Source organism: Lytechinus pictus, chromosome 12 (genome assembly GCF_037042905.1).
Source record: "Lytechinus pictus isolate F3 Inbred chromosome 12, Lp3.0, whole genome shotgun sequence".
In the NCBI taxonomy this organism is placed as follows: Eukaryota; Metazoa; Echinodermata; class Echinoidea; order Temnopleuroida; family Toxopneustidae; genus Lytechinus; species Lytechinus pictus.
This window is the reverse complement of record NC_087256.1, coordinates 591,379-617,783: the sequence shown is the minus strand read 5'-3', so window position 1 is coordinate 617,783 and position 26,405 is coordinate 591,379. Positions and strand designations below refer to the sequence as shown.

The window sequence follows — 26,405 nt, the reverse complement described above, 5'->3', positions numbered from 1 at the left end:
ATTTCCAAACATGATTTCTACAATAATGTGAATAGGATGATTTTTTTATTGCTGTTGAACTGAATATTGGAAGTCTGTAGTGATACAATAAACACTATTCATAATTCTATTTTGTACACAATATGAAAAACAAATGCTCCCCATCTCATTTTCACAGGCAGTATAAGAAAAAAGATGAAATACATACTAATATCTAGACAAACAAAATGTCTCATGGCAGTTTCATGCAACCCTCTTTCAATGGTTGCATCCCCTCAAGGGAGCCCCAACTTGATCACAATTGTCACAATATTCAAAATAAGAATCTATAGTCAAGACAATTATACTTAAAGGGGAATGAAACCTTTAGAATAAGTAGGCTTGTGTTGAAACAGAAAAATCAAAGAAAGTTTGAGAAAAATCGGACAAATAATGAGAAAATTATGAGCACTTGAATATTGCAATCACTAATGCTATGGAGATCCTCCTATTGGCAATGCGACAAGGATATGTGATGTCAAATGTGAACAACTTTCCCTTTGATGGACTATAAAATACCATCAAAATGTCTCTTTCTGCTTTTTCTTGTGGTGATACAAACTCTTTATCCATGATGTATTCTTTAAAAATCTGTATTACATGCCCTCCTATAGAAAGAACACATGATCTACTGATAGATGTGATAAAAGAGGCAATTTAAGTAAAATATATACTAAAGTAATGGGGAGAGTTGTTCACAAGTGACATCACACATCTTTGTCGCATTGCCAATTTGAGGATCTCCATAGCATTAGTGATTGCAATAATCAAATGCTCATAACTTCCTCATTATTTGTCCGATTTTTCTCAAACTTTCGTTGATCTGTTTCTTTGATTTTTCTGTTTTCACACAAGCTATCTTGTTCCAAAGGTTTCATTCTCCTTTAATACTGATACATAATATTTGGTTGAATGTGACAAACTGATCATCAACAAAGGACGGGTAAACATTACATACATTTATAAAACATTTTTAGAAGTCAAGTCCCGGAGATATCTTCAAATCATAGCATGATTTTTATGACGTTATAATTTTATAGAACTAAATCCGCTTTTATTCCTCCAATGGAGGCTCGCAACAGTCTGATTTTATTTTAGTATTCATACCACTATTCAGAAATTCTATCATTACAAATGTATAGTTAGGAAAGCTCATATCAAATGCTATTACATATTTTCCAAAATCACATTGTATAGTGCATGCTGGGCATTATATGCTAATTCACACAACCAAATCATGTGCTGTGTCATTACTATTTATACATGATTTACATCTCAGTATACCTTCCAATTAGATGTGTTTAGGCAATTACTTTAACAACAAGGATTGATCTCATTTTAAGTCTAATATGCAGCATATAGGACCAAATTCACAAAGGTGGTTTAAACAAGTGGAACGCCTCTGGCAGTCTCGCCTGCATTACGCAATTTAATATAGCAGCAGTGCTAACTTTGAAAACTACTATAAAATAATCATTCACAAAAACACCATTCATACAATGACATAATACCACGTTCATTGACCATGAATGACATTTGAACGGTGACGTAAGACTTGTCAACTACACCCATGTCCACATTTCATTCACTCTATCCATAAACTTTCAAAGTTATGATGGCAATTCAACAATTACCCCAACATGGCCTAAGTTTATTGACCTTAACTGACCTTTGACCTTGGTTTTGTGACCTGAAACTCACAGGGGATGTTCAGTGATACTTGATTACTCTTATATCCCTAGTTTTATGAACTAGATCCATAAACTTTCAGAGTTAGGATGGTAATTCAACAAATACCCCTAACACGGCCAAAGTTCATTGACCTTTAATGACCTGAAACTCGTACAGGATGCTCAGTGATACTTGATTACTCTTATGTCCAAGTTTTATAAACTAGATCCATAAACTTTCAGAGTTAGGATGGTAATTCAACAAATACCCCCAACTTGGCCAAAGTTCATTGACCCTAAATGACCTTTGACCTTGGTCATGTGACCTGAAACTCAGGCAGTATCTTCACTAATACTTGATTAACCTTATGTCTAAGTTTCATGAACTAGATCCATAAATTTTCAAAGTTATGATAGTAATTCAACAAATACCCCCAACTTGACCAAAGTTCATTGACCCTAAATGACCTTTGACCTGGGTCACATGACCTGAAACTCGAGCAGGATGTTCACTAATACTTGATTAACCTTATGCTCAAGTTTCATGAACTAGGTCCATATACTTTTTAAGTTATGATGTCATTTCAAAAACTTAACCTTCAGTTAAGATTTTGAAAATAATTCTCCTAACATGGTCTAAGTTCATTGACCCTAAATGACCTTTGACCTTGGTCATGTGACCTGAAACTCAGGCAGGATATTAAGTAATACTTGATTAACCTTATGTTTAAGTTTCATGAACTAGGTCTATATACTTTCTAAGTTATGATGTAATTTCAAAAACTTAATCTTAGGTTAAGATTTGATGTTGACGCCGCCGCCGCCGTCGGAAAAGCGGCGCCTATAGTCTCGCTCTGCTATGCAGGCGAGACAAAAACCATTAGTTGAACCCATGGTTTATGCAGATTTCCTGTATAAATTATGCTTAATTTACCGCACATATAAAAAAATGTCCGATGCTGATGCACACTTTTGTGAAAGTGCGCCAAATTGACGCCTGTTGCCATGGTTAAGTACGCTATTTCATTCATGAGTCCACTTTTTTAATAATGGACTCATTAATTAAAAACAGTTGACTCATAAAATAGCGTGCTTAACCATGACAACAGGCGTCAATTTTGCCCACTGTGACAAAAGCGTGCATCAGCATTGGACAATTGTTTAATATATGCAGTAAATATGCGTAATTTATACAGACAATCTGCATAAACCATGGGTTCAACCGATGGTTTTGAAAACCCCCTTTGTGAATTCGGGCCATAGCCTTCAGTAACAGGGTCTGATACAGGAGACTACACTCGTGAAGCAGTGATCTATTAGTCTGCAGGCACAGACCATGACTGAAACAATATCAACAAGCGGATCTTCACACAAGACTAGCACAAATAAAACTTGAGGAATCTACGGTACACAGGTCATAGGCAAGAACCTTAGGCTGCATATTCAGACCAAATTCCTTGAGGTCACCTTGTTTCTTATTCACTAACAATATAGTAGAGGCCAATCAGGAGCTGTCTCAATTCACACATATTACCAATGAGGAGAGCCGATCATTTTGATTGGTCAATTGTTGTAATTTTGTACCACGGTACACAGCGATGAATATTCATGTATTTACCCAAACCAAGGAGATACAAAAGGCTCATCAGACAGCTCATGAGTATGTAGACTTCCTCAGCTGTTTTTGTTTATTGTAGTTTAATGGTGAAACACATTATTTCCATGGAGCCTTGTCAAAAGTCCAATTACAAAAGATCATACAATCTGATCACCTCTTAAGGCTGTCATTCGTTTGGAATGAATCCATTCTCCACAAAGTCTTTCCTCATAGAATCCACCTGTGCTTGTGATAGGGGTACTAATGGGGAGCGTGTAGGACCCCCATAGAATCCAAACCAATCCATAGCAGTCTTTAAGCCGGGGATACCAAACTTCCTAGTGACCTGTAATAAGACACAGAAACATAGAGAAATGGTCAAGATCAATTACATATTCAGAATACCATTCCAATGTGGTGTTTACATACTTACACTCAACTTGTTCATGCAATAAAGGAAATATCTATGTTTTGGTAATTAAAGCAGATATTTCCCATATTGCAGTGAGAAAAAACAGAGTGTAATGATTAATGATCTCATCTCTTTATGTGTATGTACACTTATACAATCTTTACTAAGGAACACAAAGATCATATGAGGTAAATACAGATTCAACTCTAAAACAAACTGCCCAATCAGATAACAATATTTATAAACACTATGGCCCACCAAAGGATAAGTCAAAAGCTAATATGAAGTGAATGGTAACTCGTTGATTTATGTCTGAAGCTGGCATATTCAGGGCAGGTATCATTGACAATTCTCCCTCCCCCCCAAAAAATCTTAAAATATCATCTTTGAGATATAAGCACATCTAGGGCCTGTTCCAAAATATTTGCAATTAAATACAACTCCAAATTAAACATAACTTTCAAGCCTCTTTCCAACCTATTAGAGACATGGATTTGCTTGACATGTTAAGTTTCTTGAACAGGCCTTCTGAAAGAAGAGAAATGGGGAAAACAGTCTATTCCTAGAAGAAGAGAAAAGGAAGTACCTTGAATGCCTTCTTTTGCACTATCAGAGAATACTGATATGGTCTAAACTGAATGGTTTCATCAAGAGACAATATTTGTCACTGACTTCTCACATTTGTTATTGATAAAAAAGATTGAAAAATCAGTGCCAGGCTTTCTATAATATTCTTACATTAAGGTTCTCGGATACTTGTTTTGTCTCATACTTACGCAAGCGTTTGGAGCAATGATGCGATGTTGAAGTTTTACTGCTTCTTCCATCTTTCCATCTTTGAAAAGCTGGTATAGATGACATGTTTCTTCACCAAGAACATTAGCTACAGCACAGACTCCCCCTACTGCACCTAAACAATCAGAGAATCAGAAAGAGTAGTACTTGTCTAAAATCCAGTTTAAAGGAATGAAATAACATTGTCTAGCTTGTCATTTCCTCTAAGGTAACGTGTAAAGTATAATGTCAAATGAAAACCAATACCAGAGTGCCTGTTTCAAAGAATCTGAAAGTACTGTTTCTAATACAAAACTATTAGAAATAGCATTATAGCAGAAGTAATCCATGACTACAATCCAGGTTAAAGGAATGAATTAACATTGATGAAAATAGAAAAACTTTGTTCCAGTAATTCAGCATATTTCTAAAGGCCACCGCACACCTTACGACCCGACTGGTCGGCGACTGGCTTGCGACTGAGTGGGAGGAGATGAATCGCAAGGTAGTCATAAGCCTCGACACCGCACACCTTGCGATCCGATCTGCGACTCACGCATGCGCTCTTTGCTTTTTGCCATAACAACTGAGAAAATGCGCTTACTACTGCGTATGCGCGTTGTTTATCATATACGCGTCGTGCAACTCTGCTGTCTGATTGGCTGGAAGTTGAATTGAGCTTGCGATCCAGTCATAAGGATTCACATGTCAAATCCTTACGATTTTCCTTGCGACTTGTCTCTGACCGGTCTGCAACTATCAAGCTGACAAGATCTGTGACATCACATCTCCCCCACTCAGTCGCAAGCCAGTCGCCGACCAGTCGGGTCGTAAGGTGTGCGGTGGCCTTAAAACCCATAGAAATTGTGTTCAGATTGTACAACTCCATGACATGGTTATTTAAATACAGATAACGTACATATACAGAGAAAATAAAATATATTGCTGAAACTGAAAGTAATTTAACAATAATGGATTAATTACTAATACAACTTTGATCATGGCAGAAATGTGAAAAGAAACATCACTGAATTAATTTCAATGGTTGAAGAAGAAAATTATGAAATGAGAAGGAAAGAATATGAGTAGTAAGGAAATCATTAATTGGGCACTCTGCCGTGTGGATTTGGCGCATTACAAATCACATATATTATTATTATTATTATTAATTATTTGGTACATTATCCTTTGTCACATTATTGAAAAAGTAAGATGATACCTAGTATTCCATGGAAGTGTAAACTAGAATTCTGTTTGGTAAAAAGTTAAACCTTAACCTGGGTTTAATTAATAGAATAAGACCCAGAGGGATTCGTAGTACATACCTACAGTCATTGCTTGAATAAAAAATCCACCTGAACCAGCTAAAACCTGGAAATCTTCTCCTTTTGTTTTGTGAACCATCAAACCAATTTTGGAAACCTGCATAAGTATGGAAATAAAAAACAGACATTTATGAAATATATGATTGTAGTAAGAATATAAGGAGAGAGATAATAAAATCATAAACACATTTAAAAATAAAAGAAAAACAATTATTTCAAAACCAAGGAAAAATATAATAAACACAAACATGAATCGGACTGGCTTTTATTCCTTATACTTTAATTTTTGTCCTTTTCTTTCTGATGATTATTTGATGTTCATTTCAAAATATTGTTGACATAAGAAATAATCAGCCCAAATGGTAATGTGTAAGGGTAATTTTTAGGGGCTGAAACAACACGGCAAGACATGGCAAGACATTCAAACTTAATTACTATTGTTTCAGTTGCCAAAATTGTCTTCACATTACAGTATCAGTATGTGGAGTGTTGTGGCCCAGAGGATTAGTCTCTGGAATTTGAAACAGAGGGTTGTGGGTTCGAATCCCAGCCATGGCGTTAATTTCTTCAGCAAGAAATTTATCCACATTGTGCTGCACTCGACCCAGGTGAGGTGAATGGGTACCTGGTAGGATTTATTCCTTGAACGCTTTAGTGCCTATTAATATGGTGGCTCAGCTACAGCCAGGGTAATAATATGATAGCAAGTATCAATGCACAGTTAACTTAATTATATGCACATAGTAACTGCGCTATATAAATGGACATATTATTATTATCTTTACCAAAGTGTCTGGAGTCAAATGTACCAGAGTGCATGAATATTGGAATGAACTTTAAACTTCTGTATGATATCTCTTATGCTTACAACAAATCTATTTCGTAATTATATACATGTGGTTTCATATTCAAAAGTTGTAGGAAGCAATGACTCTTCAGTGCGCACACTTAAGGATACACTTAAGCCTGTAGTTGCAGTGGCGGATCCAGGCAGGGGTGCTATTACTTGCGGTCCATTTAACCCTAAATAGACTGGGCTATTTCGACGTCTAAGAAGACTGGGGGGGGGGGGGGGCTGATTCATGCCCTACTTTTCCATAGTTAAACCACAACTTAAAACCAGAGTTTATATCAAACCTGACTTCAGAATACGGGCCACTGTCATTTGTGCATTATTTGTATAACACTATTAGCCTGAAAGCAAAAGGGTAATTCCATAAAATATGTATGTCCGACCCCCTACATGTATGTGTGGGACCTTCATGAAATTTTCTGTCTCTAATTCCTTGTTCTTTTTACAGTCTGTAATGTTCTCAAATGATGATGACTTGGTCAGTTCATGAATTTAAGAAAAATGGGGTCGGATGTACAAAAAGGTTGATAAGTGGAGCGTTGTGGCTCAGTGGATAAGTCTTCTGACTTTGAAACAGAGGGTCGTGGGTTCGAATCCCAGCCATGGCGTAATTTGCTTCAGCAAGAAATTTATCCACATTGTGCTGCACACGACCCAGGTGAGGCGAATGGGTACCCGGCAGGATTAATTCCTTGAAAGCATGAGCGCTGAAAGGCAGCTTGATCTAAAGCTGGGATAATAATAATAATAAAAATGCGCCTCGGAATAGAATATTTCTAGATAGATGGCGCTATATAAATGCCTATTATTATTATTATAATTTTATGGTATTTCCCAAAAGATCTCCAGAGTTGACTTACATCACCTCCGCTGTCCTTGACACCGATGACATTGGGATGACTGCACATCTTAGCTACTACCTCAACAGGAAGATCTACTCCGGTGTTAGCAGGTACACTATATAAGATGACAGGTACAGGACTGGTTTCTGCTACCTGCTCAATACAATCAAATAAGGTGAAACCAGTTACAATAAAACATTCATAATATTTTGTAATTTGTATTTGTGGTTGAAAATATTTAGCATAATTCAAGTTATAGTATAAACAGTTTATATTTTCAAAAAGTTTCATGGATTCATTCAGTATCAGAACTTGTATTTATCATCACACTTTACCATGCATACAAATACATTCATTAAACTTACATACCAACCATACACTACATACATAAAGGGAAACTTGTAACAAATTGCAGACTTACATGAACATTAACCCTGTGTTTGTTGTCAAAATTTACATAGTGTATTAAGTAAACAAAACTTTGGCCCTTTCCGAGGGACTTCCTTTTGAAATGACTGTCATTTGTTATTGCTTTGGCCTTTGGGAGAAATCAGTAGATTTGTATAGGCCATAAAAGTCATATGATTTCAGCTCTGAACAAGCTACATGTAGCTGCTTTAACAGCAGTGTACAGAAGATTTGTAATAGAATCCATAATCTGAAGTATATATGACATAAAATTATCAATTGACAAATTAAGCAATTGAAAGCTGAAATCATGGTTCCATGATGATGTGGTGTCATGTGATACTGTTTTTGCTGGTTATAACATGCAGCATGGAAGAGCCGTGGTGTAGTGGTTCTGACTCTCGCCTTGTAAACAGAGGGTCGTGTGTTCGAATCCCACCACGGTCTAGCGTCCTTTGGCAAGGCGTTAATCCACACTTTGCCACTCTCGACCCAGGTGCTAAATGGGTACCCGGTAGGATGCGAAAGATATTGTATGTTTGATTTTGCCCGCGCCATAATGAGGCTGCGATGAATGCAAGGAACGCTCCACAGGGAGGGGAAATTGTGCACTTATCGTGCGGGATTGAAATGAATCCAATGACCGGGGTAATAATATGCTGTAACGGGCTTTGAGCCATTCTGGGAAAAGCGCTTTATAAAAATTGGCTATTATTATTATTATTATTAACATTAATAATAGGTGGTTCCACAGGAAGAGTATGATATATTTTCCCCTCCAAAACTATTTATTAATCTACCAATAGAAGAATCATCATCTCTGTACCAATCGCATGTAATACAGTATTACAGTTGTCATGACTTCATAATTGAGCATGTTTTAAATACACAACTGAATTTGAAATAACAAATTTTCTTTGTCAAGAGTAAAGAGAAATCATGAATAAAATAATTTACTCAAATCTGTATCTGTATCATTCAGTCAGCAAAATACCAGGATTGGCACATCACGCCCCCCCCTAAATATAGGTGCTTTAAAAGGATAACTAAAAAAGAGAAAAATATTACACCCCTCCCCTAAATAAACAGAATGAACTGGTCTTTAGACTGGAAACAAACAAATTATTTACCCATCCCATTCCCATTAAAACAACATCAATACTGAAGCTATTCTTGATACCACAACCATACACTGGCCAATTAATTGATTCATTTATTTGTATTTTTATTCATTCATTCATTCATTCATTCATCCATTCATTCATTCACTCATTTAATTATTTATTCTATTTCATTCTCTTTTTGATTAATTTATTTATCTATTCATACTTCTTTGTAATAATTAGTTATATTCTATGGGGCTTTGAATAGTACATTTACCTCCAAGAGAAGGATATCCACCATGGTGTAAAAATGCAATCATAGCTGCTATGTTCATAGCTGAAAAATAAATGTCCATGATAAAAATGTACGGAAATATACAGAGCTGTAATACTTAATTCTTTGCTGAACTATTCACAATTTATCAATTTTGATTTAACCCTTCAAGAATCCCACTCATTCAATGATTACCTTCGTGAAATGTTGTATAAGGGCTTCTGCAGTCATTCCACTCTTATAGAAACAAGGCGTTACCACAAGTACAGCATCAGCACCAGCATCAGACATTCTCTGACTCATCTCAATTGTATCACGGGTTGCTGGAGAAGAAAGATATTAGATGAAATACACAAACCACAAATAAGATTATCCCATTTGAGGAATATGAACTTTTGTTTGGATGGGAACTAGCACATCAATGATGTGGAGCTCATCCGGCATCTCGCAACGAAATTTAACACAATTTTAATTTCAGCCCAGTTGACACTAGTGAATTACATTGGTGACATAAATTGAGGAAATAGAATTGAAATCGATGAATAAATGAGATAGAAGCATTTTTTGTGATCTATGAATAAATTTCATATAAATTAAGCATAAATAATTTTCTAGTCAAAATTTCTAAACTCTGTGTAAAACCTTGGTGAACCTCATGTACATGTAGCTGTCAGATGGAACAAAAATAAAGAAGTGGAATTTTCTGTGATTTATGAATACATTTTGCATAAATTGGTATAAATAATTTTCTACTGAAAATTTCAAAATTCTATGCAGAAGTTTGGTGAACCTCATGAAGTTCTACCAGATGGAAGAAAAAAAAAATCAAAATCGGTCGACAATTAAAAAAGAAGCATTTTATCTGAATTTTTAAAAATACGCATAAATTAGCATATTTTATGAGTTTCAAACTTCTGTGTAGAAGTTTTGAATCCCCCACCCAATAATCATATAAGGCAAACAGAATTGAAATCAGACTTGAAATGATGAAGAAGAAGCATTTTGAAATTCAGTCAACAAATAAAGAAGAGGCATTTTCTGTGATTTATGAATTTTGCATAAATTAGCATAAATAATTTTCTACTGCAAATTTAAAAATTCTGTGTAAAAGATTGGTGAACCTCATGAAGCTCTACCAGATGGAAGAAAAAAAAATCAAAATCGGTCAACAAATAAAGAAGAAGCATTTTATGTGAGTTTTTAAAAATATGCATAAATTAATTTTGCATAAATTAGCATAAAACTTGTTTTAGTCAAAATTTCAAAATTCTGTGTAGAAGTTTGGTGAACCTCATAAAGCTCTACCAAATGGAGGCAAAAAATTCAAAATCGGTCAATAAATAAAGAAGCATTTTTTGTGAATTTTGAAAAATGTGCATAAATTAGCATATTTAATGAGTTTCAAAATTCTGTGTGGAAGTTTTGAATCCCCCACCTAGTGCTATCATATAAAGCAAACAGAATTGAAATCGGACTTGAAATGGCGAAGAAGAAGCATTTTGAAATTGTGGACGGACGACAGACAACAGACGCCAGACGACGGACGCCACGCCACGGCATAAGCTCATCTGGCCCTTCGGGCCGGATGAGCTAAAACCTGAGAATCACTTTTTTATAATTACAAACAGGCAAATTTCTGCTGCTTTTTATTTATTGAAAGAATAGCTGATCAAAGGTATCTTCAAATACATTGAGGTGGCTCTTCATATACAATGTACATTTTGCTACAAAAACTTTCTATTAACAAGATGTAGTACATGTATATGTAATTCCTACCTGAAAACCAAAAAAGAAAATTTGTCAAAGAAATTTCTTGGACCATATTCACAGGTTCATCATTCTATTAGTTGTATGACTGATTCCTTTTAGAATTTGAACTGACAAAATCAAAGTACATCCCTTTGGATTGAATATTTCTAAACCCAACCAAACTGACATTATTAAAAGTTATAAACCTTGAATTTATCTTGTGTTAGCCATTTTTTGTTTTCTATGACCTGAATTCATGGTTTAATCAGAAAACTGGCATCCCTCTGATCCTTACATTCACATCCTGATCCAGCTACAATGAGTTTGTTGGATGGAACAGCTTGACGCACTCGATGAACCATTTCAACTCTCTCCTCTTTGGTAAGATACATGTATTCTCCATTAGAACCCTGCACCACATAACCTGAAAGAAACAAACAAGAAATATTGGTTCAGGACTTGCTTCAGTATAGGCCTTCTTCTGCGGAATTTGCCGATTTCTGTAGCCTTTTTTATTGATTAGATTCTACCCATTATTCAACAATTTTTTTTATATCTTTACATTGTAGGTCTACATGGATTGCAAAACTAGGTGCTGTCCACTGTACCTTAGTTAGGCCCTAGCCTGGGCTCCAGAACTTAGTGGAAGTTATAAGCCTGGCCCTTGTCTAAACTCTAAAGTCAATCAGACTTAATATACATCAAACTCACATTGTGAATAATTGATCTGAAATTCTGATCTCCCAACTACAAGATCTAGGCCTACACAAATTTTCATCAATTGCAATTTCAGACTTTGAGACATGTAAGCTAAGGCAGCCGTAAGTATGATGGTGGTTCCCAAGTCAGCGCACCTAACAATTTGAGATAAGATTGAACATGGATTTCTTTTTATTTCAAAAAATCTTTCACATAATGATGTTCCTTATATCATTTTGAGTAAATGTACCAAATATCTCATAAAAAATTGAAAGAAATATAGGATTTTCTTGGAAAAAACCTCGGGCAGTCATTTCCAGATTGAACCCAAAAATTGTACCCAATGTCTGCGCATCCATTCACTTTGCACAAGATTCAGTATTTTGATGAGAAACTCAAGGCTGCATTTTGAGGCTGTCACATCACATAAAATGCCCCAAATTAATTATTTTTCCACCATTTTTGAGTCGTATTTTTTAATGAATATCTGTCTATGTATTGCATGTGAAAAGTCTGTGTTCGTTGTGTATCTTCTTTTACTAGAATCGTGCATGAGGAATCAGGGACAACTCGGACCGTGTGCCGAGTTCTCCCACCCCCAGATTTGTGCTGTAGTAGACATGTGTCAAAAAAAGTCAATAGGTGAATTTGCCTTAAATTTTTATTCTATATTTTGAGTGAACATTGTAGTTAAATGTAGCAACATCTTCACATTTTCTGGCAGCCAAGTTGATTATCTATCCAGTGTGACATGTTTCCAGACCATGGCTCTTCAGAGGCTCACTCCACTCATTCAATGAACAAGGTTATGGCTCACTCTAGGTCAGCATAAAACTAAAAATGCCTATTTTCAGCCACTAGCCCACACAGTCATGACAGTACCGTATAGCCTAGCCTAGGCTATGGTCTGGCAGTAGAGGCGCACGGCCAATATGGGAGACTCTCTCCAATAGGGGAGACAATATCCCACATTGGAGACTTGCTTTGCAAAAGGACAAAAGAAACAACACCAACAAAAACATGATTTTTTCCACCCAAAATTTTGTCTCACTGAGGTCAGAAGCCCATTTGTTTTGTGTGTGATTGACAACAAAAATCCTTATCAAAACAAAAGTAGACGGTGAATTTTTAAAGTAGACGGTGAAAAGGGGTAATTTTTCATGAGGAATCTGCTTATCACATTTTTATTTGCCGCCAAGGTAATCCTTTTGCAGCAAATGTAAACAAAGGAAATTGATCTCCAAAACTGGAGACTGTCTCTGAAATTGGATACCAAAATTCTTTACAAAAGTCTCTGATATTGGAGACAGTCTCCAATATTGGCCGTGCGCCTCTACTGTCTGGAGATGGGCCAAAATGCTGTATGCATTTCTAAGCACATTTTCTGGAGCATTTTTATTTTAAGCCTTATTTTTCACTATTTGGGAAATTTTATGGTAAGTTTTGAGCAATGACATGTCTTTGACAATAATGCTAATAATAATTACCGGCACTATCATGACTATAACTTAATATTATAAGGTAATTTATGCTTTTTAATTTTACTTAGTTAGACTTACTTACTTACTACTTTTTATAGTCTTATCTTAGATGTTATGTTGATGTTGCATTGTTAGGTACATGTAGGACTAGGACAACGAAAAATAACGGCATTTTTACTATTAAAATACTATTACTAAATACTAAGAGTAAGAGTCAGACTTCTATTAAGTTCCACTCATGGGATCAATGCATCTCGGGTGCGAAGGATTCATATGCACATGGTGCACGCGAATTTTTCACACCCTTTTTACTAAAATAACTATGCCATTCCTTTTAAAATAATGTTTCTAATTGTGCTATGACACTTACCGAACCATATGGATCGTTTCTTGACTTCTCTTTGGTGTGTTTTTAAGAAAAAAAAAGCATTTTCTCGTGATCTTCACGTAGATACCGCAGGGTCATCGTGGTTGTAAACTTTTGCTTAAAGAGGGCGCGCGATATTATTCACAAGATGTTTGTTTACGGTTCTGCAGCTTGTACTGCTAGCTGCATTTTAGACGCTCAGCATTATTTTCCTCTTTCTTTTTTTTTTTTTTGCTGTCAAGCGGTATTTTCTATTGTAGCGCCATCAGCGATGATGAAATGTAAAGAGTCGCCTTGAAATGAAGGAAAATTATGTCACATTAATTCGTTAGTTTGTTTCCTATTTTTTTGCACTTTTTTCTTCTTCCTCATCTATGATCAAAGGTGAATACCTTTTTTTGATATCTGTTCTAAAAGCTGGACATTTTAAATATTTTGTTCAAGTAAATAAATCAACAGGATAGTAATCAAAATGCGATAGAGCTGCCCGAGCTGAAAATTCTGATACAAGGACTTGAAAATAAAACATTCTGAGCACTTTTTATAACCATGATGAGGAGACCTATATATATATATATATATATATTTATATATATATATATATATGTATATGAAATAAGCTAACACAAAAAAAAAGACGTTTTGGGGACTGTTAAATAAGAATTCATGAGTGGGATAGGTAACTATCTATTCTATTCTTGTTCGTTTTCTATTATTATTTGTGTGTTGTGTTTATTTTTCTTGAAGCACCAAAAGGTGGACATGTCCGCTAAGATATATTAACGAAGTCACCATTATTATCACAAGCTAACGGATCAAAATGCGAGCGTGAAACGTGAGCTTCTTTTTTTCTTAATTCAGTCTTAACGATACTTTTTCATCATATTTTAAAGGTGAATCTCATGATTCAAAATGATAAATGCTTGTCGCACGGGCAGAAATAGCGGGACCAATAGTTATTTTCAATATTCCGAACTGCATTCTGGACGTTGTATAAGTGCCTTTGTATAACAATTAAAAGGGTAGGCCTATTTACCTTACAAATTATGCGAGCGCTGAACTTTTGGACATTTAAACCTCAACAAATGGACATTTTTAAAATATGAACAACATCATAAATGTCACTTACAAAAATGATGCCAGCGCGAAGCTCGCGCTTAGAGTTTTTGATATTGATGACAGGACTGTATCTAAATGAAAAATAATGCGAGGGCATTTGCGCTTAAGATTTAAATTTGGGATTTGAAAAGTCCGACAGATTACCTATACTTTTAAAAGAGGAATGACCTCCAGAATTCAAGCGCGAAGCGCCAGTAGATTTATGTTGAAGTTTAGACCTAGAACAGGGACGTTGAACCTTTATAATCATGAAAAAGATGGTATTTTTATAAATAAAACATGGGAGTCTTATTTTGTTTTAGTGTTAATATTCAGATCTTCAAACTTGACATTTTCCTATCCCCTTCATCATCCCCTCTCCTTCTCCCTTTCCCCATTTTCGTTCTCCCTTCTTTTCTTCTCTCCCTTTCCCTTCCCTTTTTCTCTTTTCCTTTCCCTTCTTTTCTTTCCTTTCTCCCTCCCCTACTCTTTTCTCGCTCTTTCCATTTTTCTTTCCCTCTCCCTTCCCCTCTTCCTTTCTTTTGTTTTCTTTCTATTTTATGGTCTCCTTTTCCCTCTCTCTCTCCTCTACTTTTCCCCCTCCCCTGATCTGTCTTTTATTGTCTCTCCTTTCCTTTCCCACCCCCTCCATTCCCTTTCTCCCTTTTTCCTTTCCCTTCTTTTCTTTCCTTTCTCCCTCCCCTACTCTTTTCTCGCTCTTTCCATTTTTCTTTCTCTCTCCCTTCCCCTCTTCCTTTCCTTTGTTTTCTTTCTATTTTATGGTCTCCTTTTCCCTCTCTCTCCTCTACCTTTCCCCCTCCCCTTTTCCTTTCCCTTTCCCTCTCCTTTTTTGTGCAAACATTAACACGAATATCTTGCTTCCTACACACACACACAAACGCCCGCAATCTGACACACGTAATGCGAAACGATCGGGACATTATCATTTTGTTCATATATATATATATGTATATTTTCTCAATGAACATTTTCATCTATTTAAAGCTTTGAAAATTATTAAACAATGATTCCATAGGCGAAATCTCAATGATCATTAGGAAGGTACTTTACCCATTTTCATTTTATGTCATTGTGATTATTCCATACTAAGGCAACATATTTTGGATATAAAAATATGTGAAGGATATGTTCCTCTTCTGTTTTATACTTTAACAGAAAACATTTTGTTCAACCAAATTATGATTTGTATTTCCAAGTTCCATGTAATATTTTCATTGGAAAATCTCTTAAAGGTCAAGTGCACCCCAGAAAAAATTGTTTGAATAAATAGAGAACTATGTTGATTTTTGGTACAATTTCCTATTATGCGCCGACGACTTGAATCGAGAATGTTCGATAGGAAAATTTCGCATTTCGATTGTTGTTTGCGTAATTTCCACCGCAGTACGAAGGATGACTAAGGACGGACCGAGCGAAGTATCCTGGTTGAGATTTGGAGGTAAGCGATAAAAACACTTTAATAAATAATTTATAATTTCTTTTTCAAATAGGCCTAAACTTAAACCATACGATCAAGATTAACATAGTGGACAAATATTGAAAGGTTTGGCGTAGTTTAGTCCCTCACATTCGTGAGATGAATGAAAACGTCAAAATGCACTATGAAATCACATGTGTTGTGCGAGGTTAGTATACTAACCTCGCATGTTGTGTGAGTGATTAAGTTCTAACTCTAACTTCTAAGTTAGAAGTCTTAGTAAAAATGCCGTTTTTTCCGTTGTCCTACCTAACAATGCAACATCAACATATCATCATCTGACTATTTTTAACCCACACTCACCTCTGAATGGAAAGTGACTCCATTTACTAAGATTTTGTTCCAACAAATCGTATCGAATATTCTCATCATGGTCAAAAGGAGTAGCGATAGGTGGCATCACACCGCTCAAGTCGAGTCGATTTGCAGTTGTCATCGTGCGAATATAGCGTTGAGAAAAACAAGGGTTTAAAACATTCGATGACTGCAGTAATACATGAAGACGTAAACAAGAACTTCTGAATTGGATCATTGTGACTTTATCGAATTTGAAACCCAGTTCAGCTCCAACAAAGTCCAAGGTCAGCAGCACCAGCTCAGGCTCTAGTCTAGCCGCTCGTTCAAAAATAGAACCATCGGACGCTGATACCGCCCGCCGCGCCCCGGGGCGCGGGCGCGGTGTCGATCGCTAGCGCTAGCTCGACGCTGGTCTCAGCTAGTGGAGCTGAGATGATCGATAACGAGACAAATTTTAAATGAAAAAATAAATAAATTAATAAAATGTGTATATTACTAAACGGAGGTTAATCTACCCATCTCTATGGTGCGTCATGGGGCCGGGGGGGGGGGGGGGGGGGGGGGGTTGGGGGGGTTGCTGGTTTTTTTTTCCAAAACCGTGTACAAAAACGTAAAAATTACCATATGATTGTGATTTTTAGCATGGTCAGCCCCCCCCCCCACTTTGAAAACCGTTCCGCGGCCCCTGTGCGGTACCAAATAATGACTAACGTGTAGGGAAAAATGCAGGACCAAATTTATGCCCCTTTTGACCTACATTTCAGTGGCAGGGAAGGCGGAGCTGGGAGTGGGAGGGGAGGGGGAGGGGGGATGCAGGTCAGCTAATTGGGTTAAACCTTCACCTTAATTAAGGGCTCCCCAACAAGAATAAATAAGGTGTGTGCATGGGATCAAACTCCAACGAGAGAGTCGTAGGCCTACAAGCAGAACAGCTTGGTGGCGCAGCGCGGATATGAGGGCTGGCCTACTTATACTCAGTTCATCGATATTGGTCAAACCAACTTGTCAACCCCCCTTCCCTTAACAAAACTAGATCCGCCACTGGCCCATTTCATTTCCTTCGCAATATTTCCTTCCACTGCCTCATTTATTTTGTTCTTCTACCCCATACTCATTACACATTTTCTGAGTTAACTGGACCTACGAGTGGAGGGATGGGGGGGGGGGGGGGGTGTTCCGTTACCGGCTTTAAATGTATTTTTAACAGAAAAATTGAAGTGATAAAGCGACTCATAATGAAAATGTTGGTTGATGCAAAAATTTGATGACTTCTATAAGATTTTAAGCAAAAAGGTCTTCGCCTTTACTAGGGGAATCCAACCAAAATAAAGACTTGTTTTGAGAGGAAATCAGAGGGTGAAAGTTTGAACGTATCACACAAACAATAAGAAAGTTATGGATTTTTAAACAAGGTTGTAAATGTTGGTAATCAATCACTATTAGGCCCTACCCATGGAGACTTCAAATTGGCCGCATATAGGCCTATATCAGGGGCCGCGGAAGCGGGGGTGGGGGGGGGGGCTGGGGGGGCTTTAGTCCCCACTTTTTTCCAAAACCGTGTACAAAAACGTAAAAATGACCATAGGATTGTGATTTTTTGCATGGTCAGCCCCCCCCCACTTTAGGCTCAGCCCCCCCACTTTGAAAACCGTTCCGCGGCCCCTGTATATGATGTAATCGTGATGTAAGGCAAGGACTACTCTTACATGCATAAAATGGCTAATGTGTATTTTTTTTCAAAAGTTGAACTTCAGATGATATTTTTCTTTTATACAAAATAATATACTACCTGGGTAATATTTAGATTATACCGCCCCAGGGGAATGGGTACTCAGGAGAAAACCACAAATCCCTGATAATTAAAGGGATGCTCCGGGCTGAAAATAATATGATTAAAAGAGAAAGAAAAATGAGACAAAAAAAATACTGAAAATTTGATCAAAATCGGAAAAGGAATAATAAAGTTATGGCATTTTAAAGATTAGCCTTATTCATGTTGTTCCGGCTGGTGAAACAGTTCTAGGCAAGTCTTCATGAATATTCAATGAGCAAATTGATGATGTCATATCCCCACTTTCTCTATTGTATTTTATGATATGAAATTTGGATTATTCAATTTTTGTTACCGAGAACTACAAAAACTGGATTGTCACCTGATTTAGTGCATTAGATATTCATTGCTGCAACTTATTTCATCTTAAATGAGACACATTATTCACACATGTATGAAAAAATGAAACAATTATCATGTTTATGATTTCATGTAATAACATTTTAGAAAAAGTAAAGTGGGGATGTGACATCATCAGCCCACCTCATGTATATTCATGATGATGTGCATATAAGTATTAAAAAAATGTTGCTAAATTTTAAAATTTGATAACTTCGTTATTTGTCATTCAATTTTGATGAAATTTTCGGCATTTTGCTTTGTGAATTTTACCCTATTTATTTAGATATAAATATTTTTTAGCCCGGAGTACCCCTTTAAATACATGGCCTATGGAAAGCTGTCCTTGTCCCATGATATAATTTACTTTCCCAGTTGTCAATTTTGAATGTACATAGTCCTAGGGATTTCAATTTAGAGAATTAGCCATAACTTTCTTATTGCTTCTTTCAAATTTTCACCATTTTTTAAAATTCATTTTTCTCCTTTCCTACTCAACAATTTATGACCAAGGCTTGACCCCCCTTTAAACGGCAACTGCCTCTTCCCCAAGTCAGTTAACGGTCGATCGATACAGCTATATGATGGATGTGACCCATTGGCTGTTTATGTATAGGGCTATATTGTAGTAGGCCCGAGACCCTCTATGGGAAAGCTACAACAATGTCGCATGTGGAATCCCAATTTAAAAAAAATATTCCAGAGAGAGAGAGAGAAAGAGAGGGGGGGGGGGTAAATTTGAAAACTTATATTTTTTTCTTGAAAATTTTCACAAAATACACCAAAAGTACGTACGAAATCATGTAATACCACTTTACAAAATGCAAAAGTGCTTTATAATGATAAGCTCGGTCGCTTCGCTCCTACGTTTTAGATTTTTAAAGAAAATATTACGCATCCTGCCCCCAGTAAAAAAATTCTGAGTATGACCATGCTTTTCTTTGTCCCTTTTTGTCTGTCGTGGGGAGTCATTATCTAGTGGTTACGACTCTCGTCTTTCAACTGTTCAATCAGAGGGACGTGGGTTCGAATCCCTGCCATGGCGTGTTTTCCTTCAGAAAGACATTTACCCACACTGTCCTGCACTTGACCCAGGTGAGGTGAATGGGTACCCGTTAGGATTTATTCCTTGAATGCCTTAGCGCCTATACGGCGGCTCAGCTATACAGCCAGTGTAATAATAATGATACTAAGCATCAAGCGCGCAGTAGAGTATAATTATATGCAATTACAGTAGCTGCGCTATACAAATGGAACATATTATTATCATTTTTGGCAGGTGTGAATTTGGAGGGAGAGTTAATTGGCACCCGCTTTTTTTTTACAGGGGGGGGGGGGGGCGACTGCCCCTCCCTGTCTACCCCTTCAGTTCCGGCGCCTCTCAAGGGAACCCCACAGCCCCCAAGAATCATGCAGGGCAACAAGTATTTCATTACACTGCATTACAGGCAAGACTTTTTTGTTCTCCTAACTGAAGAGCTAAACTTACTCCACTTCTAATGAAAGGCAAATGCTCTCTATATATATTCGTTTTAAAGTGTGAGTCGAAGGAGGGGGAGGATTTGTTTTTACTCACATGGTAGTCAGGGGTAGTTATGTGGTGTAAAGGGATTAATGTTTTTTATTTCGTGCTGCAACTTCCCACAATCGAATAGCGGGGGGGGGGGGGGGGTTGGTGGTCCTCAGCTACCGATTTGCGAAGGGGGCGGATGCTGTCCCCTTCTTTGTTCTAGCCTTGTTTGAACAGCGTTCTTTTTAAACTTCACCTTTCTGTTCATTTATACAATATACATTTGGTGTGAAAGTTTTATGTTTTTATGCAGCTGATTTCATTGCTTGTATTGTATTCTTTATCAATATAAACGCACAATGTGAATGCCTCCGACATAAAGGAATTTGGTTCAAGTAATTAAACAATTAAAATTTTCATTTATGTTCAGCTTAGTGGCTGAAGTCGGTAGCTTGCCGATATCAGCCCCCACCAAAGAATATTAACAAAGTCAACACTGCTACAGCGGCAGCAGCGTCGTCAACATCGTTTTGCGAGAAAGAACATGAAATATCCATCTACACAAAAGGAAATATATTTTCCCGTTAGCATTAAATAGATTTATAATTCTTTAAAAAGAAGAATTCTTAATTATCAAAATATAACTTTTAAACAAACAAATTTGATTTTTCTGCAAAATAATATTCAGCTTATATGCATTGTTTTATCTTTTATTGTTTCGGCAAATCCATGAAAGAATGGAAAACGAATTTGAACGAATTAAAAGGATCTAAATATTTGCAATCGATTACAATTTGAACAAAACGAGTGATCTAAAGTCCTATCCGAACGGGATAAAATTAGCAGAGTGGACAAAAATCGATACTGGTAAAAATCAGCCTCCAACAATTCATGCGTATTTGAAAAGTCAACACTTCTATCAGCGACTGCAAAGTTATTAACAAATAACTAAATTGTTCATGAAACATTCAATAAAATACAGGAACATTTTTGTCTCGCCTGCATAGCAGAGCGAGACTATAGGCGCCGCTTTTCCGACGGCGACGGCGGCGGCGGCGGCGGCGGCGGCGGCGGCGTCAACATCAAATCTTAACCTAAGGTTAAGTTTTTGAAATGACATCATAACTTAGAAAGTATATGGACCTAGTTCATGAAACTTGGACATAAGGTTAATCAAGTATTACTGAACATCCTGCTTGAGTTTCAGGTCACATGACTAAGGTCAAAGGTCATTTAGGGTCAATGAACTTAGACCATGTTGGGAGAATTATTTTCAAAATCTTAACCGAAGGTTAAGTTTTTGAAATGACATCATAACTTAGAAAGTATATGGACCTAGTTCATGAAACTTGGGCATAAGGTTAATCAAGTATTAGTGAACATCCTGCTTGAGTTTCAGGTCACATGACCAAGGTCAAAGGTCATTTAGGGTCAATGAACTTTGGTCAAGTTGGGGGTATTTGTTGAATTACTATCATAACTTTGAAAATTTATGGATCTAGTTCATGAAACTTGGACATAAGGTTAATCAAGTATTAGTGAACAACTTTCCTGAGTTTCAGGTCACATGGTCAAGGTCAAAGGTCATTTAGGGTCAATGAACTTTGGCCGTGTTGGGGGTATTTGTTGAATTACCATCCTAACTCTGAAGGTTTATGGATCTAGTTCATAAAACTTGGACATAAGAGTAATCGAGTATCACTGAACATCCTGTACGAGTTTCAGGTCACATGACCATGGTCAAAGGTCATTTAAGGTCAATGAACTTTGGCCGTGTTGGGGGTATTTGTTGAATTACCATCCTAACTCTGAAGTTTATGGATCTATTTCATAAAACTTGGGATATAAGAGTAATCAAGTATGACTAAACATCCCCTGTGAGTTTCAGGTCACAAAACCAAGGTCAAAGGTCAGTTAAGGTCAATAAACTTAGGCCATGTTGGGGTAATTGTTGAATTGCCATCATAACTTTGAAAGTTTATGGATAGAGTGAATGAAATGTGGACATGGGTGTATTTGACAAGTCTTAAGTCACCGTTCAAATGTCATCTATGGTCAATGAACGTGGTATTATGTCATTATATGAATGGTGTTTTTGTGAATGATTATTTTATAGTAGTTTTCAAAGTTAGCACTGCTGCTATATTAAATTGCGTAATGCAGGCGAGACTGCCAGAGGCGTTCCACTTGTTTTTAATTAGCATTGAATATACATATTCTTTAAAATAAACATTAATATGTTTAATAAAGCACTACAACCAAAATTTTGTTTCATGCTAGACGATATCACCATTTTCGTTTCTTTGTAACTGCCTATTTATGAAAAAAGGGCAAATAGGACATAGGATCCAACTACTATCTATATGATTTAATTGGAGGCTGCACCCAACAAGCTCCGCATGTCTAGCCTCCTCCACTCCCAAACTTTTCGTATGATAATTTTGACTATAGCCCGATATAAACCAAACTTAATAATCGTTGGAAATTGAAATAAAAGAAATTAAATGAAAAAAAAAAAAAAAATTCAACCAATTATTCGAAATCATTGTGATCGATTACAATAGGAAAGAAACGATCGTGAGAACTGTGCCCGGAAGATACATAATGATGTCTAGTGGGATTAAACAGGCCCCTGGGGACGGGGGGGGGGGGGGGTGCACTGGATGGAAAAAGGCTATTGAGAGTAGGCTGTGCCCAATGAGGCAAAAATACACCCCCCCAAAAAAAAAACACAAGCGGTTCGAGTTGCGTTTTTGTTTTAAGGGTAATACATTTTTTAATAGTTTTGACATTTAAAGCTAAATTTTGTTGGCTAATAAAGAAAATTAGAACATTTAAGGAAGGGATAACTGGGGAATACAACAACAGACAAAAAATAAAGTTCAATAAAGAGGGGGCGTGGCTCTACCAACTATGTTCCAATGAGGTAAGTGACCTTTGACCTTTTATCAACATTTATAAGGGGCAAGATAACTCTAATAGTAGTACCTTCATCGATTGGATGATGGCTTCAGGGGAAATTCGTTTTCTTTTCCTCTTCCTGCGCGAAGCGTGGAATCTTTGACCTCCGAATCCGATATATATACATTTTTTTTATAACCAAAGCAATACTAGAAATATAATCAAATTCTATTCGATTTTTTATTTTTATTGTGATAGATTTTTTTTGTATACATGGTACTTTAAAGAAAGGTGAAGGTGAGAAATGTCAAAAGCACGCCATAATGATTTAATGATCATCTCAAGATTGAAAGGTGTTGGGCTGTTGGTGCATCGAAGGGGCTGGCTTTTTTAAATATCCTCCTCTCGCCAAGCGCAGGAGCCTTAGTTTGTTTTAGCTTCCATTCCTTTTCTTACACCACTGTAACCATGGTAACTCAAGAATGGGTCTTTAAAAATGTGTATTATGAAATCGAATCGTTTTGGTTTATGTCCTGTGACATTTCAATTTTGTCCCTATATCATTGTCTTTCTGATTATAATTGCTATTTATTTCCTGAGAGTGTTTCATGAACTATTTGTATAAGTCTAACATGGCGTTATCCACACACTTACGTTTGTTTTGGGATGTAAATCAAATTTTCGTCTGGTACAGTTGAAATTCTGGCTTTGATCTTGTTATTACAAGCATCTGTATTATATCGATCGTAAAAGAAGGATTATGGAAATCCAGTGACACACATTTTAAAAACGCCGGCATGGCCAGGGAGAACTTTGGGTTTCTCTTTTCATTTAACACAAGGGCATGCCATGTCAGGTTGCCAGTCATGGTAAAACTTGGTAAACTCGTGCGTTACCACGGCAACTTACAAACAGCTTTATAAAACACCTGCTGGCCTCTTGCCGACTGTACTGTAGCATAACATCTCATCAACCAGCTATCCCCTTCCAAACCAGTTGACTATAGTGATTAATGAAATTTAAAAAGAATAATAAAATACAATAAAATCTGAGGGACGGAACATGGCCTATACACAGAGTAAAAAAAAAAGGTAATCGCAAGCGAGAAAAATAACTGTCCATCACGAATGCTTAAATGATAATATGACAATGTGACAGGCATTTACATAATAAGCAAAAGTAATTTCATATTTTACCTTTCACCCCTTTCATTTTTTTTTCATCGGTCATGGAATTTTTGGGGTCTATAGCTTCCAAATCTTCTACGCAAGTGGCTACTAAACATACAGGATCGTACATGAATTATAGGGGTATTAATAAATCAAATATTGAAAACGTGAGAAGATAAAAAATACATAGGTGTAGATATTTGATTCCATCTAATCACATTTTCACACCGCAATCTCTAATGACCTTGAATTGTACCTATCAAATTGATGTTAGTGTGGGTGTTTTATCGGGGGGGGGGGGGGGTGAAGGTATGGGGTTGCTTCGGTGAGTAAGAACGCGTCCGATCATTAGTATCATTAGAAATAATAACACATTTGTCAAAGTACAAGGTATTTTTTTTTAGGACCCCATTACGTCAGGAATTAGTTTAAAGATAATGAAGCCTTGCATTCGCTAGAAGTCTAGTAGGGTACAGAAAATGCTACCTTATTTCCTTTTAACAACATATTCGGGGTGAGGAGATGTAATGAAAGGACACTATGTCCAAACCTTTTGATGTAGTGGTGTTAAATCTGTTATGTTCATTTATTCAGGGAGGAACGATGTTGGGATAAAGCGTTTAATAATGAAATTTAAAGGGTTAAGCAAATAGTTTTTGCACCATCCTGTCATAATTTGGCATGTAAATCAACTTAATCCCCTTTTCATATAATCAACTTATTTAATTCAACTAGAGCAAAATTATTTTCCTCATCATCACGATCATCATAGTACAATTAAACAAAGTAACAGGTGACGGCTAATCAAGACGAGAGAAGTGATAATTTCATATGCCCAAATCTACTGTGACAGGGCTCGCCGAGGACAAATATTAGGAGACAATAGAGCGTGCCAGAGTGGCGTTCTGTATCTATGGTAACGCGAACTATGATTGGATGGTTTGCCAATCTAATGGGATGGTGCTAACTGTATCTCACCTGCATCCACACTCCTTGGGTATGACTAGAGTGTTTGAATTGATTGACATAGAAGATATGGTTTTCAGTTGGACTGATAATTGAGCGATGTTGGCAATCGATTAGAAATCATTTCGGTTACTTTCTTAAATGGTCTTGGAAGAGGTTTTCTTTTCTCCATCGCTTGTGTCATACTCAGACAGTTTTGACTCGCTAATTTAGAGGGCGGTAAATGTTTAAATAATGTACCGATTTCTCCTGAAGATGACGAACACGGACTTTGGATGATTTTTAATAGTAACTTTGCTGTTTGCTGTTATCCATTAGTACAGGATTCATCAATGTAAATAAATCTTAATTGGAACGCATGAATGCCTTCTAAAGTACGCATGACTTCTTGGTTTTGGATTCAAAGAATTTCCACATTGATGGAAATTCCAACTGTTTAAAGTACATCACCCAAAGACATTATATCGTCGTCGTCGTCGTCGTCATCATCATCATCATCACCTTGGCCATTCCTATCATCATCTTCAGTATATCGCAAACTAATATTTTAGTTTTGATAAGCATTACAAAACATCGAGCAAAACACTATGATGAGATTTTTGTTATAGTCTAGTCCACTTCATTCTTTTCAGTCAATTTATATGAAGATATATTGCCAATATAAGCCAAGGAGTCAGCAAGATTATTTGAACAACATAAACGAGGTATACAGCAAATTGGCTGGTCGCACGTCAAGACTAGATTGAGATTGTTTGTCCTTTTCGATTGTACAATTATTGTTACCATAGTAACATCATAAACATTCTCATCTTGGGATCACTTTATGACTTGGAGAAGAACTATCTAAATGCAAGAGACTCACGATGAAGGGACACAGAATTATTGCATTTTCTGTAAGTATGTCAATATTTCCAAAAGATTTTGGACGAAGTCATTTTAATTTCCAACATATTTTTTTTTAATCTTCAGCAAAATATATACTAGCATACGATTAATGATTCACTTGGAAAACGAAATAAAATTTCCTTGTAGTGTGAAAAAGGTCTGAAGTCCTCATGAATATGTGGAATTGCAATAGTTGCAACTAAAACTGTGATACAATTAATTCTGCAAAATTTAAAATATTCAAATCCGTGTAACAATTACCACAAATAGTAAGACATAGTATGACATCAGCTCTCTCTTGTGCATATCCTTGAGTTGTACATAAAAACTGTCTTGTGA

General features: G+C 36.5%; 2 protein-coding genes across 2 annotated transcripts in view; one reads left to right on the top strand and one right to left on the bottom strand.

The window, feature by feature from the left end:
- Nucleotides 1-3,375: 3,375 nt before the first annotated feature.
- On the bottom strand, nt 3,376-16,790 carry LOC129273310 (4-hydroxy-2-oxoglutarate aldolase, mitochondrial-like). The gene is made up of 7 exons (XM_054910326.2): nt 16,472-16,790; nt 11,321-11,449; nt 9,472-9,599; nt 7,510-7,644; nt 5,797-5,893; nt 4,474-4,607; nt 3,376-3,631 (listed from the first exon to the last, which is right to left on the bottom strand). Exons 1-7 carry the CDS (start codon nt 16,698-16,700, stop codon nt 3,473-3,475), a joined length of 1,011 nt encoding a protein of 336 aa, XP_054766301.2. The 5' UTR covers nt 16,701-16,790; the 3' UTR covers nt 3,376-3,472.
- Nucleotides 16,791-25,166: 8,376 nt separating this feature from the next.
- The window catches only part of LOC129273309 (adhesion G protein-coupled receptor L3-like), a 46,212-nt gene continuing 44,973 nt past the window's right edge, over nt 25,167-26,405 (top strand). The window contains exon 1 of the mRNA XM_054910325.2: nt 25,167-26,074. Coding sequence (XP_054766300.2) covers nt 26,045-26,074 — 30 coding nt within the window. The 5' untranslated portion in view covers nt 25,167-26,044. The remainder of the gene's footprint in view (nt 26,075-26,405) is intronic.

What these genes read in the sequence shown, in the direction of transcription:
- LOC129273310 (XM_054910326.2), bottom strand. Translation starts at nt 16,700, where the DNA reads ATGATCCAATTCAGAAGTTCTTGTTTACGTCTTCATGTATTACTGCAG. An exon ending in GAGTCACTTTCCATTCAGAG is followed by an intron (nt 11,450 to 16,471) that starts GTGAGTGTGGGT and finishes TGTTTCTTTCAG; the next exon opens with GTTATGTGGTGCAGGGTTCT. An exon ending in TATTCAAGCAATGACTGTAG is followed by an intron (nt 4,608 to 5,796) that starts GTATGTACTACG and finishes CTGATTGTTTAG; the next exon opens with GTGCAGTAGGGGGAGTCTGT.